Consider the following 17,539-nt stretch of genomic DNA (forward strand, 5'->3'; position numbering starts at 1 on the left):
TTCAACACGAACCACCCTTAATAACTTAAAAAAAAGTACGTCAACCGACTTAATTTTCTATTCATTCAATGTAAAATAGACATTGAATTAATAGTAAATTAGACGTGGCTGGTTTTGAAATGAAACCACTGCATATAATATATACTTTTTGTTTTAATAAATAAATTATACATATCAATATAAGTTTTACAATATTAGGGTGCCAATATTTTCAACGTCTTTATTATTATTCGATAATTCTTCAATATTTTATACTTTTCCTTTTTGAGTGTAAATATCTTTAACAAAACTTTAACTCTCTTAAATCTTTAACTTAAAAAATTTTAAGCGATAAGTTAAAGCTCTTTAGCTGCCTACAAAAAACCAAAGAAATTAAATGTTCTTTAACTGGCTACAAAAGATTCAACGTTCTTTAACAGCTCGAAAGAGATCATAGAATATCAATTTAATATTTCCAATATTTTCTAAAAATTCTTAAGAAAAATACAAATATAATATTTGGCACTACTTTAAAATACTGAATTGACGCATTAGGTTAAAAAAATATAATGCTCGTATACAGCAATAACTCATAAATGTAGAAAATATACGTGCAATATAAGAGGTGCTACTAGGCTCTATTCATATAAAATCGAGTTTATTAAATTCAATCTCTAAGGCTCTATTTGCGATTTTATAGATGGAAATTGGAAACAGTATGGAAGGGATCCATAAATAGAGGTAGAATATTTTAAACTTGCTAAAACTACTCTACAATAATCCATATATTTTGTTAAAAATAACTACCCTCAAGTCTTTATAATACGAATAAATTCGCATCATTATACCTCATTTAACTTATATTCGTCGATTAAAACTCTCATTAAAGAAAGTTTGTCGTACGACTTTCATAAGAGGCCACTAATGGGAATATTTAGTACTAAAAGCGTCGCGACGGCATTACGAAAATAGAACTAATTGTCCGGAAGTAATAAGTTGTTGACACGAACACTTTAAGTTGAACGAAATGGAGCAGCTCCGATTCTTTCTCGAACGGATTAGGAGCGGATTAGCTCAATGTAATTAAATTATTTTGGCGTCGGCAAAGTGAGAAATGGAAACGTTACTGCGATTTGTCGACTGAGCAAATTTCGTGTTGAGGTGGGTAAGTGAACCGTTGTCTGTGCAACGTGTCTATGACCCCAATATTTTCTCTTTCTTTTTAGAAATGTGCACAAATATTTATGGAAAGGTCAATTAAACTTTTAAAGTCTCTTTAGATCCTACACAAAACCATGGAAAAAGGAAAACAAAGTTTTATAAGTCCAAGTTGATTAAATAAAATAAAAATTCTTTAATTAGAGCAAATGCTGCTAGAATTCAGTACTAATCCATTTTAGATATATAGAAGATATTATATCAAATCACAAAACTAAAATTATATATCATGTCGACTTAAGTTATGCATACTTTATTATAAGGAAAAACTCTATTTTGCACAATAACTATTAATTTGTTTTTAAACGTTATACGTTTAATATATTTAAATTTATGTATTTACAATTTTTGTTTGCTATTAAAATTTTTAATTTTTATAGCATTTTTATATTTCATTTTCTAATATTTTTATTATTGGTGAAAGGAAAATGAAAACAAATTAAATGGTTTTTTACTGTAAGAAATTTCAACAATAATTACCTATTTTCGATAATATTTTTCATTAAAAAAATGCTTTTTTTATTTTGTATTTGTTTTAATTATTTAGCAATAAATTTATAATTATTGATTTAATTGCAGTATGAGTAATTGATTTTAGTTAATGCCTTGTTTTTGTTGAAAACTTCAATTTTTTATACTTAACTTCCATATATTTATTTTATATTTAACTTACACGGTTTCAAATTTATATTTTGATTTATTTTACTATTTTTGTTTTTTTTTCTTATTAACATTCTTTAGTAATTCTTCTTTAATTTTAAATATTATTTTAAGGAATTTTTAAACGATGAAAAATTTAAGAAATAATTCTTGCTGTAAAAAATTACAATTATTAGTTAAACTGAAATAAATAAATTCTTTATCTAACACTCTTTTTATATCATTAAAATTATTGTAATCTTACATTAATTTTTATGTTCGTTATTTTAATAGTTAAGAATTAATAAAAATAATAAATTATTATTACATCAAATGATTTATTTCCATTTAAAATTCTAAATCATAATTAAACTTACATGAGTATTTACTTTACACTTGGCTTTATTATTCTTTTTTGCATTTATTTAATTCTAAAAAAATATAAAATGGGCAGTTTTTTTATTTAAATTAGTCAATTAATGCCTCATTATAAACAACAGTAAATGTCTATTTCAAAGTAAATTGCACTACCTATTCAATAGCTCAAATATTTAAACATAAAGTTTATTAAACACAAGTTAAAATTATTAAAAGTTCTTAATAATAAAAATTCTGGCTGCTGAAATAATTTTTTTTTTAACTTTTCGGAACAATAAAAAATGTTTAATTAATGCGAAAAATATAAATTTAATTGTATAATAAATTTTTAAAAAAGGTAAACTATAATTCTAAAAACTATCGCATAAAATTCAAAAGATATTAATTTAAGCTTTGAATTCTATATTATATAATACCTATAATCATGAATTAATAAATCAATATAAATAATAAACGCATATGACAAAGGATAGTTCAATATTTAGATAATCTGAGTACAAACATTATATAAATTAGCGTCCAGCATCCGGTTAACAAAACTATTTATCATCCCTGTTTTGTATGCAAAGTTCATATTGTCCCATTTTATATGCGGTAACAAGATTATCTCGAAAATTTAACCAAATTGCAAACATTCCATAAACAAACATTTACAAGAGAGAATTAATAAATAAAGCTTACGAACGTTAGTTAAGTAAAAGTAAATATAAATATGAATAAACAACGCTAGAGATTGTAATTATTTAATTTTTGGTAAATGCTAGTTTTTTATAATTGTTCTGGAAAAGTTAAGGAATTTTAAGTTAATTGGCAAGATGTTGATTCAATTGTTCAATTGATTGATAAAATATTCATTTAATAATTTAGTTTTTTTAAGCATTTTAGCTATCATGCTTAAACATGAAAAAAAGAGATTATATTGCTTTAAGTTTTACATGGTAAATTATATATGTTATTACAAAAATAAATCGTATATAAATCGCAAAATAATTTTCTTTTATGAAACAAAAAAGTTTGGAAAGTTCCTCGTAAGAATCGAAAGTCAACGACTCTTCTATTTCATCTACTACTCACTCGTTTATCTTGTCGACTTTGAAAAATTCGGGTGTTAACGGACTTATCTACAAAATACATTTCCTCCGCTTTGTCCATCGCATACATTAACAGTTTTTGTGCTTTAGTTCCAGAGTTTATAAGGACGAGGGTCCATTGTAAAAAGAGAATACGTTCCATATTTTAGAAGCACTTTTACTCAAATTAAAACCAACATTTTTAAATATTTTCTATATATAGGTATCCAGTAAACTTTTTTATATTATTTATGTTAAGGTAATTTCTGAATTTTTGCATACCTTATGTGGTACGTTCTTTTAGATTTTTACCGATGAAACTAAGAAAAGTAAGCGCCAGTAATATCCTTAATAGTGTAAGGATAATAGAAACACTGAGAAACCAGCTGATTTTCCGTCATTCCGGAATGACACAAGTAGCAACGCATGACGTCGCGAATGTTGGCGAGCATCTTTTGGAGCAGCGTACTGCCGAGTATATGAGGAGTCACATCGTCGATAAAGTAAAGTTTTAAATATTGGCGCGAGATTTAAAAAGTTGTAAATAAAGCTGTAATTTAATTTACACCTAACGTAGTAGACCCTTATATAAACGAGCTTTATTGAAATTATTATTGCGTAGCATTATAAAAGTTGGAATTAATTGCGAATTAATCAATAAATTTTTAGTATTAGAAAACTATTGTCGTCTAAACCAAAAAAAAGATTTTACATAAATAGTGAAAATATGCACTACTAAAAAATCTTGAAACATAAATTGTTCGAACACGTCAAATTTAATATTGAGGGGGAGACTTATTGTCAGAAAGGATATTAGGCAACATTTCGGATGTTATTAACTGACATTCGTTAATAATTCTATTTTAAAGATCTTCAAGTGAGTCAGGATTTGTGGCAATGGTTTTGCTTCTTAGATGACCCTATAAAAGAAATCCAAAGGGGTAAGAGGGGGGATCTAGTAGGCCATTCAACGGTACCTCTCCAGCGGACAAAAGGCCGTAGCATAATGTAGTTCCAAGTAGTTTTTCGCATTAAGATTTGTAATAATGAGAAAAGTTCTAGCAATAAGAAAATTAGTGTTGCTCCAGTATTAACAGTTGTGTTTATTGGCTTGTAAATAAAAAGAGCATTCGTCCGAGAAACAGACATTTTACAGTAAATTTCCTTCACGATTTAACCTATCACCAAAGTACACACAAAATTGTACACGACAATAAAAATCCACTTTATTTATCTCATATACTAGTTTGATTTTGTAGGCATGATATATTTGTAATTTTAAAATTTCGTGAATGGTAGTTTTAGAGACGCCAAATGCGATAGCAATTTTTCGAGCAGATGTATTAGCTTCCACCTCAACATGATCCAACACTACAATTACTACCACTTAATTTCTCAATGGATGCGGAATTTATTTTTTCTGTTTTGTACTGACCCTGTTTGTTTAAACTTCCTCATCAAATCCATTACAGGATTATTTATCCTATTATCCGGATGGTAGCAGACTTATTTTGTTGATGATAAAAATCCAAATTACGAAACAGTTTTACTACTAACCAAAACTCTTTATTTTGCTCTTGATACGTGTTTCGCTAATGATGTTAGTATCTTCAGGAGAAGATTAAAACTTAATCTTAATGTTATTAAATAAGAACGATGACATTTTATACATCATAAACTCAGCCTTATCTTTTTATTATGGCGCTCCACAATGGACTTTGAATGACAATGAACATTCACGTACTAACATTTATTTAACATAATCGAACTGATTTTCCAAAGCCAATATATTCAGACCTTTTATATTCCGTTTGTAGATTCCCTAAAATATCCAAAATGCAGCAAGCAGTTTAAGCTCAAGCATCATCTTAAGGATCATATTTTGGAGGTATGCTCGGGTTGGGGAAATCTAGAGAGGTGCCCTTCCTGTCCTCACACCACATGAAGAAAACGAAATCTAAAAATACATATATATAGGAAGCACGAATTGGTTCAGTTTTAATCGTTTTGGTAAAACTGTCGTGTTGTCGTTAGTGTAAAACGTAATTTGAGTGTGACACCAAAGGTTCCAACCATAAGACCAATAAAAACCCACCAACTCAATTCTTTCTTGCAGCTTATAAAATATTGTTATCAATACTTCGTGCTACTATTATTATTGACCGCTTCAACAGAACACCGATAGCAAAATAAATTATATTCATTATTTTATCTATTTTTGCCAAATAACTTGAATTTTGTGAATGTATTTTTTTCTTTATTAGATAATAATACCTGAATATTTAAAAAAAAAGAAAATTTATGCAGGCAACAAAATTGCGAAAGATTTAAACTTTTGAAAAATATCAGCCACGTTTATTCATATTTCTAGGGATTGATTTGATAAAATAAAAAAGTAAAAATATGGCTATGTAGAAAATAAAATTACTTAATTCAGGGTATCACTCGACCCCGCGTTTTTTCTTATCATCAATAATGACAACATTGTGCAGTGCTGCTAGTCACAATTTTTAGTAAACTAAAATGAATATTTACTTTTAAAAAATTATCTGACGAACTTCTGTATATAATCTTTCTCTCGTCGCTGCTCCTATTGAAAATACTCCCTTTTAGACGAACAAAAGAAGGGAAGAACGTAGTAGCGTCCCGACGCCCAGCCATTTTCCGGATGTTTCGCGTTCCGCGACGCTTTTGTCACATCCATCCGGCGTCTACTATTGTCGCTTAGCAACCGACCGAGCTTTCACGGTAAACTCACCCCCCCGGTGGAGGTTAGTTGTATACCGGCTGATTATCGTGTAACGTTCTACACCACAGAAATTATATTTACATTATACACATATATATAGTACATGTACGATGTAATTTTTCGCGTAGTTTCCTTTATACGCTGATTTGCTTTTAATCTGGCAAATTGAACCTGGAAACGTTATGGAAAGGTGTTTTTTTCATGAAGGTAATGTGTTTTCAAATTAAATTGTTTATGTCACATATATACGCCTACCTGTTGGAATATTTTGTTGCTTACATACGACGCCTGAATTGAAAATAGGTTTATGTTGCGTTACGTATGTAATTTCGAGAGAAACACGCATAAAAAAATAGAAAATAGTATGAAAATATGTTTGTATTTTATTTAATTTGAAAGTAATTTATTACACGTCTATGATTTTTTTAAATTCATCTAATTTTTTTAGAATATAAACGTGATATAAAAAAGCTAAATTATTTATATAATCATTTTATTATGTATTTATGTAGTACTTCTGGAACCGAAATTCGATTAAACAGATCTGCTTATAAAAAGAATATGGAAGTAAACTGTTTAATTCCTTCTGAAGACAAAATGAAGTGAATTTTACATACCAATTTTAAATAGATGCCAAAGTATCAAGAAATACGTAATTTACTTATATATATTAATATTAAATTATGAATTGCAGTAACAGTTTATTTGAAATCACTCATATATTATCTAGATTTAGCATTTTATACGTTTCTTTATTTCTAACTTGTATTTGATCATTTTTACTTTAATCAGTCCATTCATGAAGTATTAGTATTTATTGTTATTCTTTATTAGGAGTTATTGTTGCAATAATTTTAAAAAGAATTGCTTTTAACGTTAATATCGCAATATATTTAATGAAACTTCACGTGAATAATAACAAAAACTCCTAAAAGATCTGCAAATATGCTAGAAACTAATATATGTCAAATAAAAATTTGAATAATCCTTGAATATTTTTATGGATCACTAAAAAATAATTAACTAATATTAAATAAGGCCTAAATTTTACTAAAACAGACTATTTTTAAAATAATATAAAAACTAATTTTATAAACATTTCAAATGATGCCTATAATAGGATCTTATATTATTTTTACCATTAACAGTATAAAATAGATCTTAGATAGCTATTTTTACAATATAAACTGCACTATATCAGCGCTGTGTTTTTCCATGTTATATATAGGGCTATATAAAACTTATTTATTACAATATTTATTACCTAATTAAAGCTTATAATATAGTCATTATAATAATTATTTAAATTTTTTAGGATAGTGTAATAGTTTTTCGGTCAATAGATCCGTATAGATTTCTAAATTTATAAATATGTCGTGCATAACTTAATGTACTATATATATGCTCGATGTGATTAATAATTTTAAAGTAATTATTTTAGACTTTATATCACCATTACAATATACTTAATTTTGTCCAAATGTGAGTAATAGTACTTCAAATTGAACACTTTTTAAGTTCTAAGCTAACCGCATTTTACTAAATACACGTATATGGTCATTAGTCTTATAATAATTATCATTAAGTAACCCTATCTATATTGAAGTTTACAAAAGCCATATTATTATGACTTTTCACTAAGTTCAGTATTTCCAGTAATTAGGACATATTGTTCAAATGGTAGTTAGTCTACGATATTTGTAGAATATTACAAATAAAACTGAATAAATTTATTATCCTGAAAAAAAGTGTGAAAATTATTATTATGTTAATAAAAATAGAAAAATGTTGTATTTGTTAGAAATGTTGCTAAATGGATGTTGAAACTATCCTTGAACTACTGATTCTAATTTTTAAATTATCAAATTAAAAGATTTGAATGCATTTTTAAATTAATAATTTGCACTTTCTATTCTCCCATTGGGGTAAAATAATTGTATATCTTAATATGTTTCAGATTTTTGAATTTGCTTTTTTACATAGTCATGTTGTCTTATGTTGTATAATTTTTTTTCACTTCCATTTTATTTAAATTAATTAAAATTAATTTTTTGAAAATATATATTATGGCATTTAAGGTCATGGACAATTCAAATAAAAAATAAATTATTTGGGAAAAAAATTACAAATTAAGGTCAATGTAAAGACATAAAATATGTGCATATATTTTACAAAAATTCAAATATTGCTACACTTTATTAAAGAAAAAAATTGAGAACACATTTGTTGTGATATAATAAGTTATAAGAAGCTTTTTAATGGCCTTTTAGTATTTTCACTAAAATAGTCTTTGCAAAAAAATAAAATGTGTCATATGCACGATATATAGGATAAAAGGACCTACATCAATATTTCAATTTAATTACATATACTTATTTGGACTTTTAACCAAAATTAAAATTTTCTAGTTTAAAAAATGCAGAAAAAGTATATCATTCCATATTAAGTTATGCACAACAAAATCATATATTATATAAAGCCGTGTTAAACTTATATAGTTTGTTAATTCTGTTTTTTTTAATATTCTTTATATTTATATATATCACATTAATGTTTTTTAATATATCATTGGGTTTTGCAATATTGTCACTTGTTTTAAATATTAGCCAAATAAAAATTAAAAGGAAATCTGAATTATTGTATATGCTTAACATAAAAAGTCATGAAACGTAATTTTTTAATATGGTATGTTTTAATTAAAACGTCATGTTTAAGCTTTAATATATTCCTCTCGTAAATCTGCATAAAGTTTCGCGTCTGAAGCATTAGTTTTTATAATATTTTACTTTTTTTTTCCAGAGTAATTCACTTGTAGAGCTTTATTAAAATTCCTGCCTTTCAGTAACGTTGAGAAATTTTAATCTGGGCGCTATTTTACGCATTAAAAGCAGGCCGGTAATATAAAGGAAGTAAATACTAATTAACCTGATACTGACGTGTTTTTAAACGAAAAATATTACATGCCAGAAAGGTTTTAGAGAATAAAGAAGATATAGGCGAGTAGAGGAACCGTTAGTTACAGGAAAATGGTTAAATATTTTTTTTTGGAAATTTTAGGCGTAGTTCTAGCGAAAAATTGGTAGCTCGTAATAGATTTACAGAGTAAAATAAAATTAGACTATGTCACTTTTGCTATTTCATTATTTAATTTATATATTCAACAGGCTTTTTGGGATGCAATTTGCCCCTAAAATGTTAAATGTAGATAAAACCTTTGTTTGCTTTTAAGGTAAAGAGATTTTAGCGCTGAGAAACTTTTACAAGCTAAAACTTTCTTTTATAAATAAATAAATACGCTCTTAATAGCAATGAAAATTGCATTATTAAGTCATGCTACCTAAAGCTTAAAATTAACATTTTTAATATACTATAAGCAAAAGAATAATAACGGCACGTACTGGTTTTTAGAGGCAAGAGGAACTCAATTACGTTCGATAAAGTAGCCAATTTCAACCCTATTTCGGTTCTCCATTATCATGCAAATACAAAATTAGTTAATTTGGTTTTACTCCATGGTCTTTATACCACATAATAAAATGAAATAAAAATAGTACGACCCGATATGTATTCTTAATTTAATTATAAAAATATATTGGTCGGCTCAAAATATACCATAATAATTATATAATATTAGAAGACTTTAATTTAAATATATTACGATTTTATAGTACAACAAAAGGCACACTATCGCTTTAATTTCCCAGATAGCTTAATCGATTTTATAATTAAGGATATCCAACCTATTAAAACGCTGAATACATTCAGGGGTATTTTAAGTAAACAGAAACAAAATTACATACAATTCTATAAAGAGCTTTTGTAGCGTAAAATTCATTGAAACAGAAATATTTTTGCATACATTTTTAGAATAATGGCTAAAGAAAATTTAATATTTTAGATGTTTGTAGTAAGTTATGTTTTTATATATTAAACATTATTTCTATTTTTTTATTACAGATTTTAACATACAAAAATTAGGTAATACTTTTTTGTACGTCCAATTTTATTATTCCAGATAGTATAAATAAATAAACTATTTATGTTTCCTATATTAATATAATAAATAAGGTTTCATCCTTATGCCAATACTATAAGTTTATATTTTTATGGAGCTTTGTTGCTTTTCTCCGCTATTCTATTCCTGTAAAAGCCGTAACAGGCCATAAACACATCTGGAGCGTGTGATTTTTTTATGGTTTTCTATTTCCATTTGGTAATAAAATTGTAAAATATCATATTCTCATGAATATTTTACGCTAAGTTATATATAAATATATTTTTTTATGTCTATTTTAACTGTCAAATCTAATAGCGTCCAAACGTAGCCTTAATAGCATTCTTATAATAATAATACTAATAAAACGTTTATTTACCAAAATTTCACAATTCATCATAAATAAGTATAAACTTACAAATACGCGAAAAAAAAACATCACAGAAGAACTGTTAGTAATATGTTTTTTCTTAAATATTGTATTGTACATACTATACTAAAGCTAACTAATTATATATACCATTTGGACATTAAGCATGATATCTTTTTTTGGTCAGGAATTAATCTTAATTCAAATAAATTTAATTAAAAAAATTTAATGGAACTGAATATTCCTTTAACTGAAAATTGTCATTTAAATTCTACATAAAGTTTTTAAAGTTATTTTTTAAGCAATTACTTATTTTTTTTTTTATTCTTTTATTTGGCGGAAATCAATGCAGTTTCTGTAGGATTCTTGGTGCTATGATATGGACGTTTTCAGATACTAAAAAAATTTCCACTTTAGTGGTAATAGTAAAACACATTTAAGTGCTAAATCTACTTTTCTTTGACTAAAAACTGTATCTGACTTTTTTAATAAAAGCATAAATATTACATCAAAAATTGTAAAAATTTATATTTTATTAATTTAATAAATGTCAATTTTACTAACATATGGCTCAAATACTTGAGTAAGAAAAATTATAGCATATCCTTAAAAGACTCCATACCTGAAAAAAAAATTACTGCTGCTTGGAAAATAGACTTAAACAACCTAAAAAAAGAAAAGCGATTCTAGGTGCTTGTAATAAATATAAATTATGACTTTAATTGCTGGAAAGAAATAATATGTAATTAGCTGTAAAAATACGAATATAATATTTAGCTACCTAAATAAAAGTATTAATATTAAAAAAGAAGTATTGATTGAATTGCCTGGAAACAATAAAAATACGACTTTAGCATTATGAAGGAAATAGAAATTTACCAAAAAAATCATTACTATAACTATCTGAAAGAGACAGCGAATAATTCCTGTGAAGTGCCTGTAAAAATAAAAATATGTCTCAACCATTTGAAATAAATAACAAATAAGTTTAAAAACTTAGAAAGGCTTGTAAAATAGGCACATTCTTCTAAACACTCAAAGTGTTTTTTTGTAAGATATTTAAAAGTACTTCTTATTTTGTACAGCAGTCGTTTATTATTATTTTTTTAAGACAAAATGCCGGTTTAATTTTTTTATAGCATTTTTTAACCTCGAAGTTCATTCTTATCCCATCTAGGCATTTAAGGTAATTTCTTATTAATTCCAGGCAGTTAAAGCCTGTTCTTCTTCTAGGAATCTGAAGTTGCTACTTGTAAATTCCAGATAGAACTATATATTATTTGCTCATTAAAGGAAGTATTTAAAAGGAATGAGAAATGACTCGAAGAAATAGGAATTATAACTTAAAGTCCCTGAAAGACATGTCAATTATTTTAAGTGCTTTAAAAATAGAAAAACAAGTTAAATTGCTTGTAAGAAATAATAAGAATCTAGCCTACCTAAAGATATTAGAAACTGCTTAAAAAAAGAAATGACTTTAACTGTATAAAAAGTAAATAATTTTATATATCTATAACTGCAAAAGACAACAATAGATGTCTCCGACAACTTATAGGAGGGAGGTTTAGATTGAGTTAGGATAAGAACTTAGTTTAAGTGAAAAATGTTAAAACTGTTTTTTATGAATTATTTATTTTTCATTTTTATGATATTCAAGTTTGCAATGTTCTGAAGATCATAAACATATTAGCCTGCTCGACGCATGCTCTCAAAACATTTCTGAACATAATCCTTAGGAGTATTTCTGGAAAGTGGGAGAAAAGAAACAAGTAAAAATTCTTCAAAGTTCAATGCTTACCAGTAAACTATTGTAAAGTTTGATACAGCTGTAATATGGCTCCTTTTTATATATAATAAGTCTGTGTTTGAGATATGTATAGTTGTTCTTATAGAATATGTATTTTGTGGCTTGCAATCACTAAAAAAATACAATAAGCATTCTTGGATATAGCATGCAAGTATTTTAAATTGCGTGGTAAATATTTTCAAATCTTCAAATTTTCCCCAACAGGACTCTCTAAAATTAGCTTTAGTATCATTCTAATTGCTCTTTTTTTACTAATAAATGATCTACGTATGTCCCTACATTGTCCATACCTCAATAAGAGATTTGTTAACTCCGTATGTAAAATTTTATTGTTAAACCAATTATTACCTAGTATCATGTCTTCCATCTCGAAAAAAGAGTCAAGGGATGTTACAATAGAACTAGTATCATCTGAATAGTTGGTTATTTCGAAGTTATTACCTTCATAGAAATATTTGAGCACGTGTATTCTCGATATCACCTCTATCCAAAGCTCTAAGTAGGTATTCAACAAATTCAAAGATTGCTTTTTCAGTCGACTTCTTTTGTAGATAACCATGTGTTTTGCTTAGCAAGTGATTAAAAAGCATAATTTTATAAGGTAGCATCAAAACAAATATCATCAACAAATTCGAAGCATTTGAAATGTGGCTGTGTCGCAGAATTCTCAAGATCCTATGGACGACCAAAGTAAGAAACGAAGAAGTTTTAAGAATGATAAATAATGACTGTCAACTATGCGACACTTATAAAAAGTGCAATATAGCTTACTTCGGTCAGAGGCAATAAAAATACTCCCTATAATTAAATATCGAAGGCAGAAGAGAATATAAGACAATAGACAGGTTTACATAACATACAGATAGAGTGGCAATGGCGAATATGATTGCTAACATCCATTAATAGATTGCAGATAAAAAAGAAGATTTTCTACGAATTTGGTATATCTACAAACTTTTATTTTTTATTTTTAACAATGTTTTCTTATTTTTACATCTAGAACGTTTTTTTTTAAATACAACCCTTTTGCTTATATTTATGATATTTTTAATTCGTAAGGTAGACGGAGATGATTTTCATAAATATTTCTTATTTATTGGTCGATTGATGGCAAATTAGAAAATTCTATATTTGGAAAAAATAACCCTCAACAGAAATTATGTATTTAAATTATAATAATACATTAAAGGTATATCAGTGAATGCAGTGTTGGGCGCCAAAATATTACGTCCTCATTGACAAAATGTACGTATCTCGTAAAAAGGAACAAATTATGAATTTTAAGCGTATTTTCATGTATAATAGTAGATTGATTAAAAATATGTTTTATCTTGAAAGGGACGAAGTGTATATATTTAAAAAATTAAACTCCAATAGTAAATTTTATATTAATATATTTCAAAACTATTTTTTTTTAAATATTTTACTCTTATATAAATTACAGTATATGCATTAAAAAATATTGTTTCTTATTTTCACATTATTTATCTTTATTAAGGCTTTTGTTCCAAATAATCTATTTCCAATATTCTACTATATATAGATTCAAAACCATTTTATTGCACGAGATTATTGATTTCGAGCAATCATTGATCAATTCCACTTTCTAGCGAGTTTTCAAGCCTCCCTGCAAAAGCGCGCCATTGTATACATTTCTACTGATAAATTCTAACGATTTATCACAGATGGCGCCAATAACTCCGCGCTGATAATTTAAACCCATATTGTTCCCCTTTTCCACTATTTTTAGCAATGATATGATCCATGTTAGCAAATTACAATTTCAAACTAATTAAAACATTTTATTTAGTAGATAAAAATTTTAACTGCGGTCCGGTGAGTTCCACGTCGCTAAAATGTTTCTTATGTGTTCTCATTGTGTATTTTACACAAATTGTTTTGGTTAAGATGCTCTAATTCATTAACAAAGCTGTCGTGTACACAAACGCAACTTTTTAAAAATCAAAATCTATTTTAAAATTTCATACAATCCTCAATATTGCCTAAGTCAGGCATGCGCGCGACCACTCGCTTTAGAGACAATATTAGGTACTTCGGTAGTTCCTACGCGAATAGCTACGTTCTGATGATGTTCGGCGTTTAATTTATATTTTTATTGATTTTCTCGATTGTTTACAAATTGAAAATTGTATTTCAATACGCGGTGTTGTTCATATATTATTAAATTATGCTCTGTTGAAAGAACAAACGGGTTTTGAAGCCGCGATCGTCGTGATTTATTTCGTCGAGTGATTTCTTGTGTTTTTGTACGAGACTAGAAAATTTCGACACATTTTTAAGGTTAGGTTTGCATTTCACTTCAATGTACGGAAGTTTGTTAACCTCTTTAGACTTCAGATTTATGAATGATGAATGTGGTGCTCGAGTGTGTGGCTTGGTTGTAAAAACATGCGTGGTTGTAGTAAATGTGTAATAGTGTTAGATGAGAGACATTTTATAAGAATTGGTGATTAATTGGTCTCTAGGCATCTCACCTGCTATACAGAGTGTTTTCAAATGAAAATTATGTAATAAAAATTTATTTTTATTAGCCCAAGAATACAGTGTTATCAAGATACAGGGTATTCAACTTTCGCAAAAGATTCGGCATATAATTTTTGCATACCCATACAAATTTTACCTTTGGGGTGCACTAGAATTTCTTACTGCACTCATTTTATTAGAATTATTTATGATACCTTAGGCTGAGGTCGAAATATAAGAATCAAAAAATGTTTTTTTTTACCTTTTTTATATAACTTTTTATTTTGATATTTATATTTAGATTCTTTGGAATTTCTTTTATGGTTGTGCACCCAAATATGCATCCGACTAAGATAAAGAGATAATGAAGATTAATTCATTTCTATATCACCTTTTTATTTTGATATTACTTTTAATTGTGTTTTTACAGCTGAGTTTATACAATATCATTTTATTACCACTTCTTCCAGAGCTTAGTCTAAATTCTAAATTCACAATTTTTTTCTAAGTCTCGTGAAAATTAAGATTTGCCTACGTAGAAACCCCAACTTCATTAAATAATATAATTTATTTACTATTTTAATGATAGCCGAGGCTAAGATAGAGATTTAAGAAAAAATTTTGAACTTGCATACAATATTTTTATGTTACTTTTATTTTTTTGTAACAATCTAGATTTTTTGAAAAAATGTTTACTGTCAAACTTTACCTAAATACAATTTAAAACTAAAATCCTATTACGATCGTTTATAATTCATCGGACTAAAATAGGAATATAAATATAAAAGTTAAACTTTTCCACTGTTTTCCTAATTCATGTTTTAATTCCTGATTTATTATAGGTCTTTTATAAATTGTGGTTTTCTGGCATACTTTTCTATTTATAATAAAAAAAGCTCTTTGTTTTCTTTATTGGTGATACCTTATTATAGATATCCTAGACTGAAACGGAGACATAAGAATAAAATTTGAACTTTTACTTTTTTCCTATATTTTATTTTCTATATTACTACCTAGATTTTATTAAAATTGTTTTTTTTTTGTGGGGTTGTTTATACAGTTTCATACTTTATTATCACCTTTTATCGTAAAATTAGATTGAAATGTCGGTATATTTCTCTTTATTTTATTATTATCCTAATAAATACTGTTTTTTGACTTAATTCTAAGAAAAAATATCAAAATCATTATTTCCACATTTTTTTTTACCATTTTTTCATATTTATCACGAATTTTTTGAATTTTCCGAAAATTGTAACATTGACACTTATAAAAATTTATTTGTATAAAATTATTTGGAAGTATTTATTATTAACAATAAATAAATTGAACCTTATAAAAATATACTTTCATCCAAGATATGGGTTCTTGACCACAAGGTCATTTCAAAGTCAATTTTGGTTTGTCAAATAGAAACCACTATTTCTTATTCCAGAATCAAAAATAATGGAAAATTTCACATTAGATATATATTTAGCCATGGGGTCGAGGTAACCGGTCAAGGTCCTTTCAAGGTTAAACGGTTTTTGCAACGAGAATTGGCATTTTTTATTCCGGAATTATAAAGGGCAAAACATCATGCATTCAGATATGTATTTGACCTTGAGTCCTTAAAGTCAAAAGTCTAAAGCCTCAAGGTCATTTAAAGGTCAATCATCATTTGCAATGAAATTTTTCACTTAGATTCAAAAGAAATGCCGAGTGTCTGCAAGGACGCGCACTGTGAAGTTGTCATGATTTTGTTGTTTTGCAGTTAGTGGATATTTAACAGTATTTTCGATCTCTAAATCATATATTCAATGTTATTATCCTTAGCTGTTTGACAGAAAGCTAATCTGTCATAAAAATAAGTTACTGCACGTATGATTTTCTTGGATGATTCCTCTCTCTTAGTTCTTGAGGGTTTGTACAAACTTTCTTTTTAATACCCCATAAAAAATAATCAAGTGCAGCTAAATCAGGTAACATGGAGGCCATTCAATCACTCCTCTTCTATCGATTTACCGGTTGGGAAATGTTTCATTTAGCATCCTTATTAGTACCTTAGAATACCATCTTGTTGACATCTAGTATTATTAAAGTTTTCACCTGTTATCTGTTTAACTTCTGATATTATTTTATTTCTTAAAAAAGTTTCATTATCTTGCGGTTAAATTTCCTTCAATAAAAAATGGTCCAGTTAATGTAGGGTTAGTTCTAAAAAACTTTGATTCGCTATAACTTTAAAACGAGCAAATTTCTACTTTTCAAATATGATGTCAAAAATGACCGTTAAGTTTAAACTTTTGGACTAAAATGAAGAAAACTGGAAATAATACAAGTTGCTCCCTCTAGCTCTTTTATTAGAAACTATAGAGTCGTAATGATATCGGATATTTAAAACAGCTACAATCTTGCAAGCAAATTTTGAATTGCTTAAATCGAATAAGTGGCTTAGAATTTATAGCAATTTTGATGATTCCACTTTCAATAGCTTCCCCCATTACTACTATCGTTCGTAGCCTAATGAGCCTAGAACCAAAATGATCGAGAACTTTCTACGCTTTCTAACAGTATTATCATAAGTTTTTGAAAAAAATACGTTTTTCTTATTTCATATTTAGTTACAGTTCCTGAGATGCAGCCGTTACATACCTTGCATATTGGCCCACCCTGTACAATAAAGTATTATTCTAAATAAATAATTAACTATTTTATTATATTCTCAAATATATTCCTAAAAATACACCTAACTCATATACTTTTACATTTAGTTTATGAAATTGTAAAAAATGCCTTAAAAGAAAGTCATAAAATCGAACAAAACATTTAAATTTAAAATGAATTTTAAATATACGCAAATCAAAATCCT

The 17,539-nt window shown here is 27.0% G+C and overlaps 1 protein-coding gene across 8 annotated transcripts in view; it reads left to right on the plus strand.

The window, feature by feature from the left end:
• Nucleotides 1-17,539, plus strand: part of LOC126737927 (dual 3',5'-cyclic-AMP and -GMP phosphodiesterase 11) — a 192,024-nt gene that overhangs the window by 4,839 nt on the left and 169,646 nt on the right. For 2 of the 8 annotated variants that reach the window (XM_050443026.1, XM_050443030.1), the window contains exon 1: nt 6,201-6,240. The exons of 4 other annotated variants lie outside the window; for them this stretch is intronic. In XM_050443026.1, coding sequence (XP_050298983.1) covers nt 6,216-6,240 — 25 coding nt within the window. In that variant the 5' untranslated portion in view covers nt 6,201-6,215. Of the gene's footprint in view, nt 1-6,200; nt 6,241-14,058; nt 14,506-17,539 lie in introns of those variants that run through there. 2 more of the 8 variants (XM_050443028.1, XM_050443031.1) reach the window with 2 other exon arrangements.

Source organism: Anthonomus grandis, chromosome 6 (genome assembly GCF_022605725.1).
Source record: "Anthonomus grandis grandis chromosome 6, icAntGran1.3, whole genome shotgun sequence".
NCBI lineage: Eukaryota > Metazoa > Arthropoda > Insecta > Coleoptera > Curculionidae > Anthonomus > Anthonomus grandis.